The 17,549-nt window shown below is 58.8% G+C and overlaps 1 protein-coding gene across 5 annotated transcripts in view; it reads left to right on the top strand.

Annotated features, from left to right (window-relative positions):
- Window positions 1-311: 311 nt before the first annotated feature.
- ITGB4 (integrin subunit beta 4) overlaps window positions 312-17,549 on the top strand; it is a 30,478-nt gene continuing 13,240 nt past the window's right edge. For 2 of the 5 annotated variants that reach the window (XR_011423130.1, XM_023652004.2), the window contains exons 1-24: window positions 359-639; window positions 4,212-4,300; window positions 5,330-5,412; window positions 5,664-5,765; window positions 5,920-6,124; window positions 6,692-6,788; window positions 6,963-7,134; window positions 8,140-8,403; window positions 8,744-8,833; window positions 9,111-9,233; window positions 9,639-9,803; window positions 9,984-10,060; window positions 10,862-11,064; window positions 12,645-12,748; window positions 12,869-12,967; window positions 13,141-13,270; window positions 13,846-13,968; window positions 14,064-14,170; window positions 15,018-15,051; window positions 15,229-15,420; window positions 15,685-15,788; window positions 16,133-16,191; window positions 16,323-16,346; window positions 17,369-17,517. Coding sequence is in view for 4 of the 5 variants with exons in the window: in XM_023652004.2 (XP_023507772.2) it covers window positions 4,222-4,300; window positions 5,330-5,412; window positions 5,664-5,765; window positions 5,920-6,124; window positions 6,692-6,788; window positions 6,963-7,134; window positions 8,140-8,403; window positions 8,744-8,833; window positions 9,111-9,233; window positions 9,639-9,803; window positions 9,984-10,060; window positions 10,862-11,064; window positions 12,645-12,748; window positions 12,869-12,967; window positions 13,141-13,270; window positions 13,846-13,968; window positions 14,064-14,170; window positions 15,018-15,051; window positions 15,229-15,420; window positions 15,685-15,788; window positions 16,133-16,191; window positions 16,323-16,346; window positions 17,369-17,517 (2,785 nt within the window). In the remaining variant the exon portion in view is untranslated. Of the gene's footprint in view, window positions 640-4,211; window positions 4,301-5,329; window positions 5,413-5,663; window positions 5,766-5,919; window positions 6,125-6,691; window positions 6,789-6,962; window positions 7,135-8,139; window positions 8,404-8,743; window positions 8,834-9,110; window positions 9,234-9,638; window positions 9,804-9,983; window positions 10,061-10,861; window positions 11,065-12,644; window positions 12,749-12,868; window positions 12,968-13,140; window positions 13,271-13,845; window positions 13,969-14,063; window positions 14,171-15,017; window positions 15,052-15,228; window positions 15,421-15,684; window positions 15,789-16,132; window positions 16,192-16,322; window positions 16,347-17,368; window positions 17,518-17,549 lie in introns of all 5 variants that reach the window. The other 3 variants (XM_023652002.2, XM_023652003.2, XM_070226900.1) reach the window with 3 other exon arrangements.

Genomic DNA, 17,549 nt, shown 5'->3' with positions numbered 1-17,549 from the left:
GATCTCCCTGTGGACACACTGGTGGGGGAGGCTGAGAGGACCCCGTGAATGGCAGGCAGACCGGGCTTGAGGCAACCCCTGGGCCCAGGCCTTGCGCCAGCACAGGAAGGAGGGTGGTGGCGTGCGCAGTCGATTGCCGTCGGGGCAGTGCAGTAGCTCACCGTTCAGGGTCTGGAGGAGGGAGGGCGGCGGTCTGGGCAGGGGGCTCAGAGGCCACCCCCGGCCCGGGGCAGCCCGGCACCCGAGTCTGGAGCCTGGAGGGGTGGGGAGGCGCCGCGCCCGGGGCTGGACTGGAGAGAGCGGGGGCTGGCTCCGCCCCTGGCCCGCCGCTGTCGGTCGGGGCGCGGGGCCGGGCGCCGCGGGAGCCGCAGCCTTTTCCGGGGGGCGGGCCCGGCGGCGGGTGCAGCGCCCCGGCTCCTGCCCCGACAGGTGCGCGCCGCGCGCAGGAATGCGGCCGGCCTGACTCACCAGCGCCTCCTTCCTACCTGCCGCCCGCCCCATAAAGCCCCCGCCACCGCCCGCAGCCCGCGGTCCCGGCAGCCCGCCCTCCGGACAGTCCCGGCTCGCCCGCCCGCGCGCGCCTGCAGCCGGAGCCGCCGAGCGGAGCCCAGCACCCGGACGGCGCGAGGCCGCGCCAAGGTAGGGCCAGCCTCCGAGCGCGGCCGGCGCCAGGGGCGCGGGCGAGCACTCGGGGTCGCCGGGCCACACCCCGCCCGCCGCGCAAGTGCCCCGGGCCGCTGGGGCTGGGCGCCCATTCTGGGACCTCCGAGGCGAGGAGGGGAAAGTGGGTGCCCACCCAGCCTGGGCAGCCGCGCAGGGGAGCCGGTCTGGAGAGCCGGATGACTTTTATTTCCTCCCATCGCCTTGCTGAAGGCTGGCAGGCCCTGGCCCCCTCTGCTCGTGCTGCCCAGGACAGATGCCCAGCCTGCTGGGTTGTGCCCAGGGGGCAACTGGAGGCAGAGGGGCAGGGGAGCTGGAGAAGGCTCTTGGCCATCAGACCTCTGAGCTAGAGGAAGGCAGCAGGGAGAGAGGCCTGCGTCTGGGTGGGTGTGTGGGAGAAGTGGGCAGAGGCTGGGCCCCTCTAGAGTTTGCAAAGAAGGTGAGGGGAGCAGCTACCTAGAGACCAGGGCCCTCCCTTTTGGGCTGAGCACGGCCTACTGTGTGTGGCACCATAGTCCGTCTGGGTTCTGGGGAGTCCCTGACTCTCCCCTTCTCTTAGCCAAGCACATGCTCTCCCTCCTCCCAAAGTCAGCTCAGGACACTCTTCCTCCAGGAAGCTCTCCTGACCTCACCCAATAGCCTGAGGGCTGTGCCCACCACAGTAACTTCCTCCAGTGCTGCCTGTTTCCCACCCACTCAGCCCTGGGCAGCCCTCTGGCCTCTGGGTCAGGGGCTCTAGATGGCTCCGGAGGGCAGGGGTTGGGCTCCTCCTCCTCCCCGATGGCATTGCCACACCCTGAGCCTGAGAACTGGGCACAAGTGGCGTGGTTGTTGCTGCCTTGGACAGAGCTGGAATTGAAGGCTGAGGGTCTCCATCCTGGGGGCTGAGGGGAGGGAGGAGAGCAGGAGGGACAGCGGGGAAAGGATGCCTGTCTCCTTGGCCCTGATTTCCATGAGTGATAGGGCAGAGGAGGGGCTCAGAGATGGGAAAGCAGGAGGGGAGAGAGCTGTGGCGGGCTGGTGCTGATGTGCTGAGCAGGGGTCCCATGGCGTGGAGGGAGAGTTGTGGGGAGAGCGCTGAGCGTTTGTGCGTGTGGATCACAGCATGTGTCCCTGCCCATGCACGTCCCTGTGTGTGGAAGGCCTGGGTGTGGTGCAGAGCGACAACATTCAGGGTGGCAGTCACATACTCCCAGGACTGGACTGGTACATAAAAAGGCCCAGCAGCCTGGTGGGGCCCAGGGTGGCCTGGAGAGTGCGTGTCCTGAGTGCTCCACTCAGCCCACAGTGGCCACATCTTCTGATAAGCCCATAATCCTAACTTTTATGTAAAATCTCATTGTTTTTAACATTGACAAGTATTTTTTAAACTTGTTTTTGAGGAAGATTAGCCCTGAGCTAACATCTGCTGTCAATCCTCCTCTTTTTGCTGAGGAAGACTGGCCCTGAGCTAACACCCATGCCCATCTTCCTTTGCGTTATATGTGGGACACCTGCCACAGCATGGCTTGACAAGCGGTGCGTAGGTCTGCACCCAGGATCTGAACCAGCGAACCCTGGGCCGCCAAAGCAGAACATGCGAACTTAACTGCTATGCCACCGGGCCAGGCCCTAAAACTTTTAAAATACAAATTAAGTCCAACAAAACACTCTTGAGTGCCTGACTGGCCCCCTAACTGCTGTTTTGTAGCCTCTGGGGATAATGTGGAGGTTAAATGGGGTCCCATCCAGGCTCCCCCACAGCTGGCTGTGGGATGGGGAAGCCCCGCAGCCTTGTGCCTGGTCCCCTTGCCTGGGAAATGGGGATAATGCAGTCACACCCCCACTGGGTTTCTGCGCAGATTGAATAGCAATCATGTACGTGAAGGGCTGTGTGCCCAGCCTGTGGGCATGGGAGGGTGAGTAAGATCAGCCCTCCGGAGCCGGAGCCGTACCTGCCTGTGTAATGGTGCCCCAGGGCGGCCGAGTCTGCAGTCTTATTGTGTAGCGTGTGGGTGTGGTGCCTCCGCCCGAGGCTGCAGAAAAGTCATTTCCTCCAAGGGGCACCCCTTGGCTGGCTCAGGCCTCCTTTACCTCAGCCCCATAGGGGGTGGCTCCTCCCCAGCTGGCCCTGCCTATGGTTGTGTTGGAGCTGCTAGTGGCCTCCTGGGGACCACATGCCTTGGAGGGAGGGAGGCAATGCCCCCCCTAGGAATCCCCAGCACTGTGGGGATCTCAACCCCCCAGACCTTGGGGCTGCCTCTGCCTCACAAGCTGGGGACTGAGAAAGCACCCAAGGAGGAGGGGCCAGTGGGTATGGTGTGGTCTTGGGCCACTGGGAGGACTGACCCTCGAGAAAGAGGCCAGGGCCCTATCCTTTGTCCTCAGCTCTGCAGGCCTGGTGGCTCTGGCCAGCCCCTTCTCTTTCCGAGGCAGCAGGATGGCCACCGTTTTTTTTTTTTTTTTTTTTTTTTGAGGACGAGTAGCGCTGAGCTAACATCTGCTGCCAATCCTCCTCTTTTTTGCTGAGGGAGACTGGCCCTGAGCTAACATCCATGCCCATCTTCCTTTACTTTATATGTGGGACGCCTGCCACAGCATGGCTTGACAAGCGGTGCGTAGGTCCGCACCCAGGATCCAAACGGGCGAACCCCAGGCCGATGAAGCAGAACGTGTGAACTTAACCACTGCGCCACCGGGCCGGCCCCAAGGCTGCCCATCTTTTAAAAGCCCTCAGGGATGCCAGTGCGTGCCCCCAAGGTCAGGTTGCTGATGAGTTGAGATGGTTTAATAGTGAACCAGAGGCAGACGGGGCTCCTGGGGTAGCTGGCACTGTGTGTGCGTGAGTGGGCAGGAGGGGCTTGTAACCTAGCTCCAGGCTAACTTTTGAACGAGTCAACTGCACAGGGTCCCCAAAACTCAACTCTGGGGCAGGCAGAAGTGGGGGGTGGGGCAGGAGACCCCCCAAACACAGTGGGCCAGGCAGCCACTGCAGAACCTAGCTGAGCACATTGAGTCACCTCCTCACCTCCCCAGGCCCCAGATTGGGGAGGGACCCCTATCCTCCTGGCCATACCCCCTCACCGAAGGACAAGTGAGTGGGGACAGAGAGCGGATAGGAAGGTAGAGCCAGGTCCTGTAGAGTGGCCCCCCTATTCAGTGGCCTATCCCTGCCAAGCCTGACCCAGGCCCACTGGCTTCTGGAAGGCAAAGGCAGAGTAAGCCCTGCCTTCCCCTCAGGGAGACCCAGCATGAGAGACCTGGCACTGGGACAAGCGCAGAGCCCGGAGCCCTCATGGTGAGAGATGGGAGCCTCCTTGTGCAGGTTGCAGCCCTGCAGGTGTCTAGCCACTGCAGGGATGGCAAGGAAGGTGGCGGTGGAAAAGAGGAGTCAGGGGCTCTGGCCCTGCCACTCACAGGTGGGGTGGCCTTGGAATGTCACTGAAGTTCTCAGAGCCTCAGTTTCCACACGTGTGCAATGGGAGTGGTGGAACTCTGACAGGGACCCAGTGAGCTGATGGCTCGGACCAGGGCTGTAGAGGTGTCGTATGTCAATTGTTGCTGTTATACAGGAGGAAGAGGATGGCAGGGCCACATCCCAGCCCGTGGACCAGGCTGCTGCTGGCAGCCCTGCTGAGTGTGAGCTTCCCTGGGGACATGGGTGAGTCTGGCATGCCCCTGCAGCACCCCTCTTGGCAGGGGCACACCTTTCAAGGCACTGTCTTCACATGAGGTGTCTTGCCCAGACACTTACTCAGCTATTCAACAAATGATCACTGCCCACTTTGAGGGCTAGGGAACTGTGAGCCTGAGCCATGTGGCCTGCGAACACCGAAGGGAAGGAGACTTGGTCTCGAGGGAATAGAAGACTCCCACTCAGAGAACAGAGGCACTTGCAGGATGTGCTGAGGCCTCGGAAGGAGAGTTTTATGGAAGTTTATAGGAATTTGGAGGAGAGAGACCAGTGACTCGTCACCTGCTCTCTGAGTGTCTACAGTCCGCAAAGGGCTAGAGCTGGCTCCTCCCAATAAAATTTTGCCTGTCAGTGGAGGCCATGTTGATAGCTTGAAATAGACCACGGTGGGAATATTTACACCATGGAAATGGGCAAATGCTGCAGGTCAGGGCTTCTCCTCCCTCACCAAAGCCATTGTTAAACATTGACAGTACGCCATTGCCTGGAGCCCTGGAGACCACACACTGTGTACCCTGGGTGCACATAGTAGGTCCTCACCGCAATTTTAACCAAACAGAACCAAAGGGAATCCCAGTAACCTTTGGGGAAACTCTGGAGTTTGACCTCATTCATTTACTAACGACCTACTGTGTGCCAGGCCTTGGGCTAGGCACCGGCGACCCAGCTGTAAACAAGAGAGACACCGTCCCCGTTACCCCAGAGGAGCAGGCGAGGGGGACGGCCAGGGTGTCCCTGCCAGCAAATGGACCAGTGCTTCTGTCTCAGCCCCCAACATCCTTCGCTCTGGACTTGAGCAGAAAGTTTGGGGTTTCAGACCAAACTCTGCCCATTTCTAGCTGTGCTGCCTTGGGCAGACCATGGACCCTCTGGCCTCCATTTTCTCCTGTAAATTGGGAGAGAATCCCTGCCTCTCTCAAGAGAGGGTGCAGATGGGAAAGGGCTTGGTCGTTGGTGAGGTCCATCTCAATGGGTCTGCCCATCTCTGCCCGCCAGCAAACCGCTGCAAGAAGGCCCAGGTAAAGAGCTGCACCGAGTGCATCCGCGTGGACAAGGACTGCGCCTACTGCACCGACGAGGTGAGCCGCCGCCCTCCAGCCTGCCTTCCTGAGCCGGCGGGAGGCCGGCCCCACTGCCTCCCTGACCTGGGTGCCCTGCCTTGCCACGCCCCACCCCTGGCTCTGGCCAAGTCCACACTTGCCACACCTTCAGCCCAGCCTAGGACCAGGTGGGTGGGGAGAATAGGCAAGGGTCAGGAAAGTCTGGAAGAATAAATCCAGAGTTGGGACAGCCAGGGCATGCCCCCGTGACCCCATCTCCTTTTGGCCAGATGTTCAAGGAACGACGCTGCAACACCCAGGCAGAGCTGTTGGCTGCGGGCTGCCGGCTGGAGAGTGTGGTGGTCATGGAGAGAAGCTTCGAGATCACAGAGGTGCCCAGAGCAGGGGTCCAGGGAGGTTGGCCCTCCACGCTCAAGGCTGGCAGTTTATGGGGGTCCACTGCGTCCCCTGTGTGGGCTGAGAGGCTCCCCCTCAGGTCTATGGAGTGACCCTCCAGCCAGCTGTCCCCCCCTCCCCTGGACACAGGCGACTCAGATCGACACCACCCTGCGTCGCAGCCAGGTGTCTCCCCAGGCAATGCGGGTCCGCCTGCGGCCCGGTGAGGAGCAGCTCTTTGAGTTGGAGGTGTTTGAGCCCCTGGAGAGCCCGGTGGACCTGTATATCCTCATGGACTTCTCCAACTCCATGTCCGACGATCTGGACAACCTCAAGAAGATGGGGCAGAACCTGGGTACGGCTGGGCCAGCATGGAGGACAGTGGGGTAGGGAATGGAGAGGGTGCCCTCATCCAGCTGGCTGGCCACCTACTCAGGAGGCCAGGTCTCCGGACAGCTGCACCACCCCACAAGGGAGGACAGGACATGGACATCTGAGCCCTCCAAGAACTCCTTCCCCCTATTCTCAGAGGAGTGTCCCGGCCAGACCCCATTAACTACTCAGGACTTCAGAGAAGGCCCAGGCCTGGTGGGCAGCAGAGCCCTCTGGCCCTGACAAGGAAGCGTCCGCTGCCGTGAGGCTGAGGTTGCGTCCCAGCTTTGCAGACAGAGCCGGTCCAGCTCCCCATCTGCCCTGCTCCAACTTGCTCCATGTATGACTCTGGGTCCCCCGAGTCCCATTTCCCTCATCTGTAAATAGGGACGAGGGCTATTGTGAGCGTGAGCAGATGTCCAGCGTGCAAAGTGCTGACACCAGGTGGTTGTTCTCCCTCTTGCTCCTTCTCGAGCCAGCTCCCAGCCCCCTGTGTTGCTGTGGGGGTGTTGGGGCTCAGCTACCCCCTCTTTTTCCTATTGACACTCAGCCCGGGTCCTGAGCCAGCTCACCAGTGACTACACTATTGGATTTGGCAAGTTTGTGGACAAAGTCAGCGTCCCTCAGACAGACATGAGGCCTGAGAAGTGAGTGACCGAGTGAGCAGGGGTCCTGGCCGTGTGGCCCGCTTCCTCTTTACCCAGGCACTTACAAGTCTTCTGGCTGAAATGAGCCAAGGGGGCAGTTCCCAGAGAGGGTGGGCATGGGGGTATGTGGGTCTTCTCCCCCTGACTCTCTCTCTCCCTCCCACCTCTGCCCAGGCTGAAGGAGCCCTGGCCCAACAGTGACCCCCCCTTCTCCTTCAAGAACGTCATCAGCCTGACAGAGGATGTGAATGAGTTCCGGAGTAAGCTGCAGGGAGAGCGGATCTCAGGCAACCTAGATGCCCCTGAAGGAGGTTTCGATGCCATCCTGCAGACAGCCGTGTGCACGGTGAGTGCCAGGGAGGGTCCTGCCAGCCTAGACCAGGGCTGTGCTTCTCTACAAGGGCACCAGCTGCCCAATGGGCTGCTCTGGTGCCAGGCTCAGAGGCCCCTAGGCCTGAGACAAACTTAAATCCTCTGGGTGGCCCTCAATTACAATCTGAGTTTAGATATGCCAGGACCCAAGGTCCCCCGGCCTGAGCAGTCACAGCCTGCTTTTGTACTGGCCAGCGAGGCAGACATGAATCCTGGGGTTCTGGAATCTTCGGTGCCCTGAGGCCAGCCTCTTACTCAGTCTCCCCCTAATGCCAGTCCCAGCACAGTTGGAGACTGGGAAGCTGAAGAGGGCACTTCTTTTTATGAACGTATCAATTTTTTCATTTTGAAAATAGTATACCCATATTACAGACAATTTGGAAAACAAAGAACAGAAATTGGCCATAATTTCACCATCCTCAGACAGCCAACCCCTTGAAATCCCACTGGCCTATTTTGTTCCCTTTTTCTTATTTTATATAATTGGGATCAGTGTACTTATAGTTCTGAAACTTGTTTTTCACCTAACACTATTGTAAACATTTTCTCTTGTAATACATGGTTTTCAAAATCACTCTGTATATTTCTCTAACAAATGGCCATGCACTGCTGTGTACCTCTTTTAACTGGATTTTTTAATTGAACGCCACGTGGTGTACCTTTTCCTGTGCAGTTAAAATATTCTCGCAGAGTGAGTAGGAGCTTGAGGGGACGGTCGGATGAACCTGGTTCAAAGTTTGCATGGTGCCACTGTGTGCACAGACCCTGCATCCATTTCCCATTCCTGGTTTTTCTTTTTCATTGTCATCACTCCTGTGCTGTCTGTCACATGTGTCATTCATGGTGGCAGCATGCTGTCAATCCTGTGGCCTAGCTGAGCCCCGTGTTGGGAACCGCTTTCGCTGTCATACACGACACTGTGGTGAATGTCCTCAGCAGGCAGCCTGCTCGATAGGCATCCCTCCCTTGCTCTCCCCAGAGGGACATCGGCTGGCGCCCCGACAGCACCCACCTGCTGGTGTTCTCCACCGAATCGGCCTTCCACTACGAGGCTGACGGTGCCAACGTGCTGGCCGGCATCATGAGCCGCAATGACGAAGAGTGCCACCTGGATGCCACGGGCACCTACACCCAGTACAAGACACAGGACTACCCGTCAGTGCCCACCCTGGTGCGCCTGCTTGGCAAACACAACATTATCCCCATCTTCGCCGTCACCAACTACTCCTACAGCTACTACGAGGTGCGGGGCTGGGGCCTCACTGGGCAAGAGGGGGGTGGGGTGGGGGGATCCATGGAACTTCTGAGATACCCTTCCTTCCTCCCTCCCTCCCTCCCTTCCTTCCCTCAACTTCTGGTCCCCCAAGGAAGGGCCCTGGTGGGAAGTGGAGGTCATGTGCCCATCCCCTAACACAACTCCCAAGCAGGTAGAGGCTTAGAGGGCAGGCTCTGGAATACACCAGCAGGTTCCAGGCCTTAGCTTTCCCATCTGCAAAGTGGAGATAATCCCAAAGCTGTTGTCTGGATTCAGTGGGATGATACTTGTTAAGGGCTTAGCCTCGGCCTGGCATTCTCTCCTGCAGAAGCTGCACACATATTTCCCCGTCTCCTCACTGGGGGTGCTGCAGGAGGACTCATCCAACATCGTGGAGCTGCTGGAGGAGGCCTTCAATGTGAGGGGTGGCACGGGCTCGCGTCCGAGTCCTTCCGGGCAGGGCTGGAGAGGAGGTGGAATGGGCAAAGGATGTCTCAAGTCAGGGCTGAGAAATAGGAGAAGCCAGTGAGGGAGGGTCTCTGCCGGTGCCTGGGGGTCCCAGGCTCCCGTGGGCTCTACCACCTCGACCCCCCACCACCCCAGTCCTCCATGCAGGTGGGGGTGGAGCACAGCCAGTCCAGGCCAGAGTGGGTGAGGCCAGGCTCCTAGACCACTGATCACCCGCCTTCTTTTAGCGCATTCGCTCCAACCTGGACATCCGGGCCCTGGAAAGCCCCCGAGGCCTGAAGACAGAGATCACCTCCAAGGTTTTCCAGAAGACCAAGACTGGGTCCTTCCACATTCGGCGGGGGGAAGTGGTATGCCTCTGTAGGGGCCCTGGGTCTGGGGAGGACAGGCACAGCGCTCTGCAAGGGGTGGGGATGGGGGGATCTGCCTGAGCAGGCCTGGGTTCGAAGCCCCCTGGGTCAGCGACTTGGATGAGCTTGGCACCTTCCTTGGCTTGTCCTCATCTGTACAGCAGGGATTAATCAGCACAGAGCCCAGAGGGTTGCTCAGATGAGTGAATGGGCTGAAGGAGGCTCTTGTGACTGTCATTGCTATTGTTTTGTGACTGTGCCTGGAAGAAGCAAGGTTTCAGCCCAGAGGAAGGGCGGGTGGGGGCTGGGCACTGGGGACCAGGCACAGCCCTGAAGCTGGAGGGCCAAGAACATTCAGGGCATCCACAGCTGCGCCTGCCTTGACTGACATTGGGGTCCCTGCAGGGCACATACTATGTGCAGCTGCGGGCCATCGAGGACGTGGATGGGACACACGTATGCCAGCTACCACTAGAGGACCAGAAGGGCAACATCCATCTGAAGCCTTCCTTCTCTGATGGCCTCAGGATTGACGTGGGCGTCATCTGTGATGTCTGCTCCTGTGAGCTGGTATGATGTGGCCCCACCAGGTGGGAGGGAGGGGCTGAGCTGACCACCCCGGGCCCTGAGGAATGCAACAGAGCCTCCTATGGCCACATCTCCCTTGTGGGATGCCCTGAGGGGCAGAGGCAGCAGAAGTGTCCAGTGGCCCTGCCTCCCCCCCATACACTCACCACAATCTCATTCCAGCAAAAAGAGGTGCGATCAGCTCACTGCAGCTTCAACGGAGACTTCATGTGCGGACACTGCATGTGCAATGAGGGCTGGTGAGTATGTGGGAGCGAAGCTGGCACCCGGGATGCCAGCGGCTCCCAGAGAAGGGGCTGGGCCGCTGCAAGGCCCTGACCCTGGGCACAGCATGCATGCTGGGCTGAGGGTGGGGCTAGGAAAGGGACACACGCTATTGTTAGGTGGATCCAGTTCAAAGCACTTTGAAATACACAGATATACGGTCATGCGCTGCATAACGATGTTTGGGTCAACATTGGACTGCGTATACGACAGGGGTCCCATAAATTACTACCAATAGCCTGGGTGTGTAGTGGGCTATATCACCGAGGTTTGTGCAGGTACACTCTACGATGTTCACACAATGATGAAATGTCTAACTGCGTGTGTCTCAGAACGGATCCCCGTCCTTGAGTGACACGTGACTGTAGAGGACACCTCTGGAAAGACGGGCAAGAATCAGGACAGTGGTGGCCGTCAGGTGTGGGGACTGGGTGTTGGGGCCAGCACAGAGGGAGGCCTCTTTTTCACTCCATGCCTCCTGTCCCTTTAGTCTTCTGAACCACGTGCACGGGTTACCTAATCAGAAGTGAGCTCGGCAGTGACTGGCAGGGAGGGCTTTGGCTCCAAGACACTGAACAAGTCTGTCGTGACTTAAGGAAGGGACACTGGGAGGGTCTCCGGGACTGAGGTTTGAGTCTCAGCCCAGCCACTGGTGTTCACATGACTGGGATCCACCCCAGCCCTCTCAGAGCCTCAGTTTCCTCATCTGTAAAATGAGATGGTGAAAACCCCAGCCTTCCTCCTGGGCTGTGAGAAGTGACTGACTCCTCCCGCAGGAGTGGCAAGACCTGTAACTGCTCCACCGGCTCGCTGAGCGACACACAGCCCTGCCTGCGGGAGGACGAGGACAAGCCATGCTCGGGGCGAGGCGAGTGCCAGTGCGGGCGCTGTGTGTGCTATGGGGAAGGCCGCTATGAGGGTCAATTCTGCGAGTACGACAACTTCCAGTGTCCCCGCACCTCTGGATTCCTCTGCAACGGTGAGCTCAGTAGCTGCAGTGGCCGGTGCTGGGGGGTACAGGGCAGTGAGGGTGATCTGGGTGCCCAGCGCTTGCCCTACCCACTGGCTATCCCATCAGGACCCAAGTTGAGGGGGCTGGGCCAGGAGTCAGAATCCCGAAGTTCAGGTCCCGCCCTCCTCCAGGCTCCCCGGGTGCCTCCAAGTCCAGCCCCTACCTGGACCTCTGTTCCCCTCTACACAGATGCCCAAGGCCCCTCTCGGGGCAACATTCACCCCATGTTTAAGACCTCAGCTCCCCTGAGGTCCTCAATCTACAGCTACCCGCTTCTCTACTCTCCCACCTCATTTGGGTGGGTACCACCCAGCTCAACCCTCAGTGGTTGCTGGCATATGGCATGGCGATCTTTCCTCTCTCAGAAGATGCTATGTCTCTACAAGCAGGCCCTGCAGGTACATGTCTTCTGTAGCCCCACAGGGCCTAACACAGTGTGGCCCAGCTGTGGGCACATAGTCTGGCCAGGGCTTCTGAGCTGGGCAGGGGTCACAGAACCCAGATGGGGGCCACATGGAAGAATGAGTGAAAATCCACTCGTCAGATACTTATTAAGCCCTAACTATATACTTTCTGCTGGGGTGGAGCCCCAGCGTTTCTGCCCTTTCCTCCATTCTTACTTTGTCTACTATTTCTCTGCTTAGGGAAATGAAAGAGCACCCAGTAGTCTGGAGAAAGGCAGATATTTGAAACAGGCAGAGCTGCGAGAGAGGAGGGGAGGGAGATGCTGCTGGGAAAGGGGCAACAGCGCGAGGGGTTTGGCCTCCAGTCCAGGGCTGGTCTGGTTCTAGTCTAGTCCAAACTTTTTTAAGAAAAAAGGAAAAAAAGGAAAAAAAAGGAAAAAGGGCCAAAAAGTAAATATTTTCAGCTTTGTGAGCCATATGGTCTCTGTCACAACCACACCTCTGCCATTTTTGCAGAAAGCAGCTATAGACAATATGTGAACAAATGAGTGTGGCTGTGTTCCGATAACAATTTTGCAGAAACAGGTGGTGAGCCAGAATTGGCCCGCAGGCCATAGTTAATCAACCCCTAATCTAGTCTAAGGATATTAGACTTTATTCTTTGGGCAAAGGGGAGTCATTGTTGGTTTTAATTTCATTTTCTAGCTCTTTGTACGTTAACCTTGTATTCAGCTACCTTGCTAAGCTCACTTATGAAATCTAATAATTTATCTGTAGATTCTTCTTGATGTTTTATGACAGTTTTATTTTTTACTTTCCAATACATGTATGTTTTATTTCTTTTTCTTACCTTATTGCACTGGCCAGCGCTCATTAGAGGTTCTTAAACAGGGGAGCCACATGACTGGATTTGTGTTTTGGAATGATCACTCTGGCTGCAGAGTGGAAGGCAGAAGGTGGAATGAACCAGGAGAGATGGAGGGAAGGAGATTCCAAGAAAGCAAGGAAGAGATGGCTCTGCCCCTGGCTGGCGACAGCCTAGCTCCCAAGGCTTGGCTGCCACAGTCCCTCCCCAGCAGATGGGCAGCCTGGACTGCAGGTGTGAATGTGGCTCTCCTTTCCCTTCCCTCCCCCTCTCTGCAGACCGAGGACGCTGCTCCATGGGCCAGTGTGTGTGTGAACCTGGCTGGACAGGCTCGAGCTGTGACTGTCCTCTCAGCAATGCCACCTGCATCGACAGCAATGGGGTAGGCCTGGGCATGAGGCAGGCAGTGTGGGGTGGAAGAGGGGGCCATAGTCAGGACCATCCACCCTCTCAAACAGGGATGAGGTTACAGCTGGCTCACTGGTGCCTCCTCTTGCTCCAGGGCATCTGTAATGGGCGTGGCCACTGTGAGTGTGGCCGCTGCCACTGCAACCAGCAGTCACTCTACACGGACACCATCTGTGAGATCAACTATTCAGCGGTGAGGCCAGAATCACTGGGGTGTGGGCATGGGAACCCTGGGCCCAGAGCAGGGTGGACAGGAGGGGCTGAGGCTGGTGCCATAGGAGCCGGTCAAGGGTGCAAGGTTGGGGCAGTGGGCCTGGCAGAGGCCCGACCTGCACAGTGCCCATCGGCCCCTCCTGTCCCTTCCAGATCCGCCTGGGCCTCTGTGAGGACCTGCGCTCCTGTGTGCAGTGCCAAGCCTGGGGTACTGGTGAGAAGAAGGGGCGCACATGCGAGGAGTGCAGCTTCAAGGTCAAGATGGTGGACAAGCTTAAGAAAGGTATGGGGCAGAGGACCAAGGGTGCTGAGAGCCTAGGCAGGGGCCATCCGATGGGGCAGGGGATCACTCATCTGGGCAGGGGACTCATAATCCAGGTTGAGATCACACTGAGTCCAGAGAGAGGGGTTCCAGACCCGGGAGAGATCACAGAACCCAGACAGGCACACAGACCCGGGCGGGGGGCACAGCTGAGTAGGGACCAAACAGTCTGGGGAGGGGGTGCCTGGCTTGGGCAGGGGGCACATTGCTGGGCAGGGGGATGAACACAGCAGCGGCACATAATCGGGCCATGGCGGGACAGCCTCCTCTTCTCTAGGTCAGATAAATGTTCTAGAAGCCAAGCTCCTGAGTGATGCCCAGGATGAGGAAGCGGGGGGCACAGACTGGCTGACTTTGAGGCTCTTGGGCAGGGGGCAGGGCGGCCCCCACATTGCCCTATCCCTGTGCACAGCTTCCCGGGGACTTGCGTTCTTCCCCAGGGAGGGTCTTCCTACCCTGCGGCAGGTGGGTGGGCCCCAGAGTAGGGGACGCCTCACCAGGCCCTGGGGTGCCCTGCTGACCATCTGTGGGTGCAGCGGAGGAGGTGGTGGAGTACTGCTCCTTCCGGGACGAGGATGACGACTGCACCTACAGCTACACAGTGGAGGGCGACGGCGCCCCCGGGCCCAACAGCACCGTTCTGGTGCACAGGAAGAAGGGTGAGCTGGCGGCCAGGTGGGCTGGGGGCTTGGGGGGCGCCTGTCAGAGACGGGTGGTGGGCACTGCCTCCCTCCTCCTCTTCTTTCCTCCCTAGACTGCCCTCCCACCTCCTTCTGGTGGCTCATCCCCCTGCTCATTTTCCTCCTGCTGCTCCTGGCACTGCTGCTGCTGCTCTGCTGGAAGTACTGTGCCTGCTGCAAGGTGAGAGCTCCCCCAGAGCCCCTGGCCAGAGTCCCCACCCCCAGCCAGAGTTCTGCCCTTTGCCAGGGTCCCCACCACCCACCCGGGTCCCCACTTCCCCAGTGTCCCCCCCAACCAAGGTCCTCATAGGTGGCAGAGGCCAGACGAACCCTGGTCTTCTGCTCAGCTCTAGTGCCCTCCCCACCCCAGCCCCTCGCCTTTGCTAACCATCAGTGGCCAGATACCTGGGAGCACCTGCCCTGGGGTCAGCCACATGCAAAGGGCCATGGGAGCCAGCAGGGACGGAAGGGCCCCGCCCACCAGGAGCTGACAGTCTTTCTGGGGAGAACAGAAAAGAGACAGGAAAGCATGGAGGATGGCCCGGCTGGAATACTGAGTTCCAGGCAGAGGCAACACTCTGTAGTAACCCCAGTGTTGTGGGATATTAGTATGGGTCACAGAGAAAAAGAGTTCTGTGATCAAATACATTTGAAAAACAAGTTTCTTCTCTGCAGGACTTCTCAGAGCCTTTGATCTAGTTATATGCATAGTGAAACTATAAGAGGGGCATGGGGAATGAATTCAGTGCTTCCCAAATGGGTTTGATCACAGAACCTTTACTTTATAGAACATCTGGCAAGACCAGGGTCCCATGGCACAAACTTTGGGAACCCTCTGACCCCACCAGCCTCTATATGCATCCTGGGTGCCTCATACCTATGTCCCTACAACTGTCTGGACGTCCTGGTGTCTGGGGAAGGCACTGTTGCCCCTGGACCATTGGCGTGGGTGGGGGTGGTGGCTGGAGGGGCTTACCTGGGTTGGGGCAGCTGTCCCAGCCCTCATCCCCACCCATCTTGTCTCCTAGGCCTGCCTGGCGCTTCTCCCTTGCTGCAACCGAGGTATCGTGCAACATCTGCAGGGGTGGGGGCACTCTGACCCTTCTTTCCCCCAGCTGGGGTTGGGGGGCAGTGGGCGCTGAGTGTGGAACAGAGGCGGGAGGCCCTGGGGTCCCACCTGACGGGCTATGCCTGGGACGGTCTAGGGAGGGGCCCCATGCTGAGGACCCTGTCCCGCAGGTCACATGGTGGGTTTCAAGGAAGACCACTACATGCTGCGGGAGAACCTGATGGCCTCAGACCACCTGGACACACCCATGCTGCGCAGCGGGAACCTCAAGGGGCGTGACACAGTCCGCTGGAAGATCACCAACAACGTGCAGCGGCCTGGCTTTGCCACCCGTGTGGCTAGCACCAACCCCACGGAGCTGGGTGAGGGCCAGGGCTGGGCATTACGCCTCTTGGTGGTACCCTTGTGGCCTAGGGCACATTCACCCCTGTTCGCCAGTCCAGATCACACCATTCCTGTTTCCTCTGGATGTTGGGTGCAGGCACCAACCTGGCCACCTCTACCCTTCCTGTTGGTGCTACAGACCTCAGGCCCCCAGCCAGCCAGTTGCCCCCAGTTCTAGCATGGCTCCTGAGAGGTGCCCACCATGCAGGGGGCTGATGACCCCCATCCCTGCCTGCCCCTAGTGCCGTATGGGCTGTCCCTGCGCCTCGCCCGCCTTTGTACCGAGAACCTGCTGAAGCCTGACACTCGAGAATGTAACCAGCTCCGCCAGGAGGTGGAGGAGAATGTAAGGGCCAAAGAAGCTGATCCTGGGCCAGGTGGCATCTCTGGGTGTGGGTGTGATCCACGTGGTGGGTGTGGTGGGTGTGGGTGTGATCCACGTGGTAGGGGAGCAAAGGGAATGTGGCTGTGGAACCTGGGTTTTTCTGGGTAGGAAAGAGGGGCTTCCGCAGTTAGACACGTGCCTGCCTGAGAATCGCCTGGGATCTCTACCCTGTGAATGCGTCCAGAAGGGGACGAGACAATGGGCACGCCCCCTAGCCAAGCCTGGGAGGTCCTCTGGGCCTGGATGGCTCTGGGTAGAGAGGCTCGCCCAGGGCCCCAGCCTCACAGCCCTCCCTTGCCTGGCAGCTGAACGAGGTGTACAGACAGATCACAGGCGCATACAAGCTCCAGCAGACTAAGTTCCGGTGGGTCCTGGGTGTTTGGGGTTGAGTGGGGGTGCTGCCCATACAGCCAACTTCAGGGGATCTCCCCCAGGCAGATCGTGCCTCCACCCCAGGGACCACCTGGCTCACAGTGCCCTCTTTGTCCCACACAGGCAGCAGCCCAACGCCGGAAAAAAGTGAGTTGAAGACACACGGTGGGGCAGCCCCAGCCCCAGCCGTCTGCCCCCTGCTCCCTCCCTTCCCACCCATCCCCATCCCTTAGGAAGGGAAGGCAGTATGCGTCTGTCACGGTTATAGGACCTTCATGCAACAAATACTGACGTGAAGCCCTCACCACGAGCCAGCCCCTGTCCTAGGGCAGGCAAACCACAGGGAACCAAAGGGACCCAGTCCCTGCCCTCAGACCGGCAAGAGCCCCCACCAGTACCAGGAGAGCCCAGGGCCCAGCTCTGACCCTCCCTTGGGTCAAAGGCCTTGATCCTGGGGGCACCTCTGGGTGCCTGGCAGGTTACTAAGAAGTTGGACCGGCAGGTCATACCTCTTTCCTAGTTCCTACCCTGAGTCCTGGCCCTGCAAGGGGAGAGTGAGGAGGGGCCTCAGTGCAGTGAGGACAGAACGTGCAGTAACAGAGTACAGCTCTCAGCGAGCACACCACCGTCAATAAGAACCATTCAGACCAGCACTTTGAGGGCTCACGAGGGGCCAGGCCTTGTTCTAAGGGCTTCATGTGCGGGGTTATCTTATCCAGCGCTCTCATCAACCAGTGAGATAGCACCACTGCTAGTCCCATTTTATACATGAGGAAACCAAGGATCAGAAAGGTTAAGTAACTTGCCCAAGGTGACCCAGCTAATTAAGAAATAGAGTTAGGATTTGAGCCCAGGCAGTCTGGCTTCAGTGCCCACACCCTTAGCATCTTTGCTGTCCTGCATCTACTCCTTATCTCACCAGCCCTTCTCGGTGAGGTGGGCACAGGTAGCCCCATTTCACAGATGAGGACACTGAGGCTCAGGGAGGCACAGTGGCTTGGCTGAGGCTGTGATGGGGCCAGCATGGGCCTCCAGGACTGCCTGGTTCTAAAGACCCTGCACTTTTTGCTGCCCCGCATCTTGTCCCCTGATGGGGAGAGGATAGGCAGGAGGGGTGCGTGGGGACAAGTGCCAGCCTCCTGGCCAGCTTGACACCTCCCTACCTGCAGGCAGGACCATACCATTGTGGACACGGTGCTGATGGCGCCCCGCTCAGCCAAGCAGACTCTGCTGAAGCTGACAGAGAAGCATGTGGAGCAGGGGGCCTTCCATGAGCTCAAGGTGGCCCCTGGCTACTACACCCTCACTGCAGACCAGGGTAGGTGGGCAGGCTCCCTGTGCCACTCCATC

The sequence above is a fragment of the Equus caballus genome, chromosome 11 (genome assembly GCF_041296265.1).
Source record: "Equus caballus isolate H_3958 breed thoroughbred chromosome 11, TB-T2T, whole genome shotgun sequence".
Classification (NCBI taxonomy): Eukaryota; Metazoa; Chordata; class Mammalia; order Perissodactyla; family Equidae; genus Equus; species Equus caballus.
The sequence above is the reverse complement of the archived record's forward strand: the minus strand, read 5'-3'. Positions and strand labels throughout refer to the sequence as shown.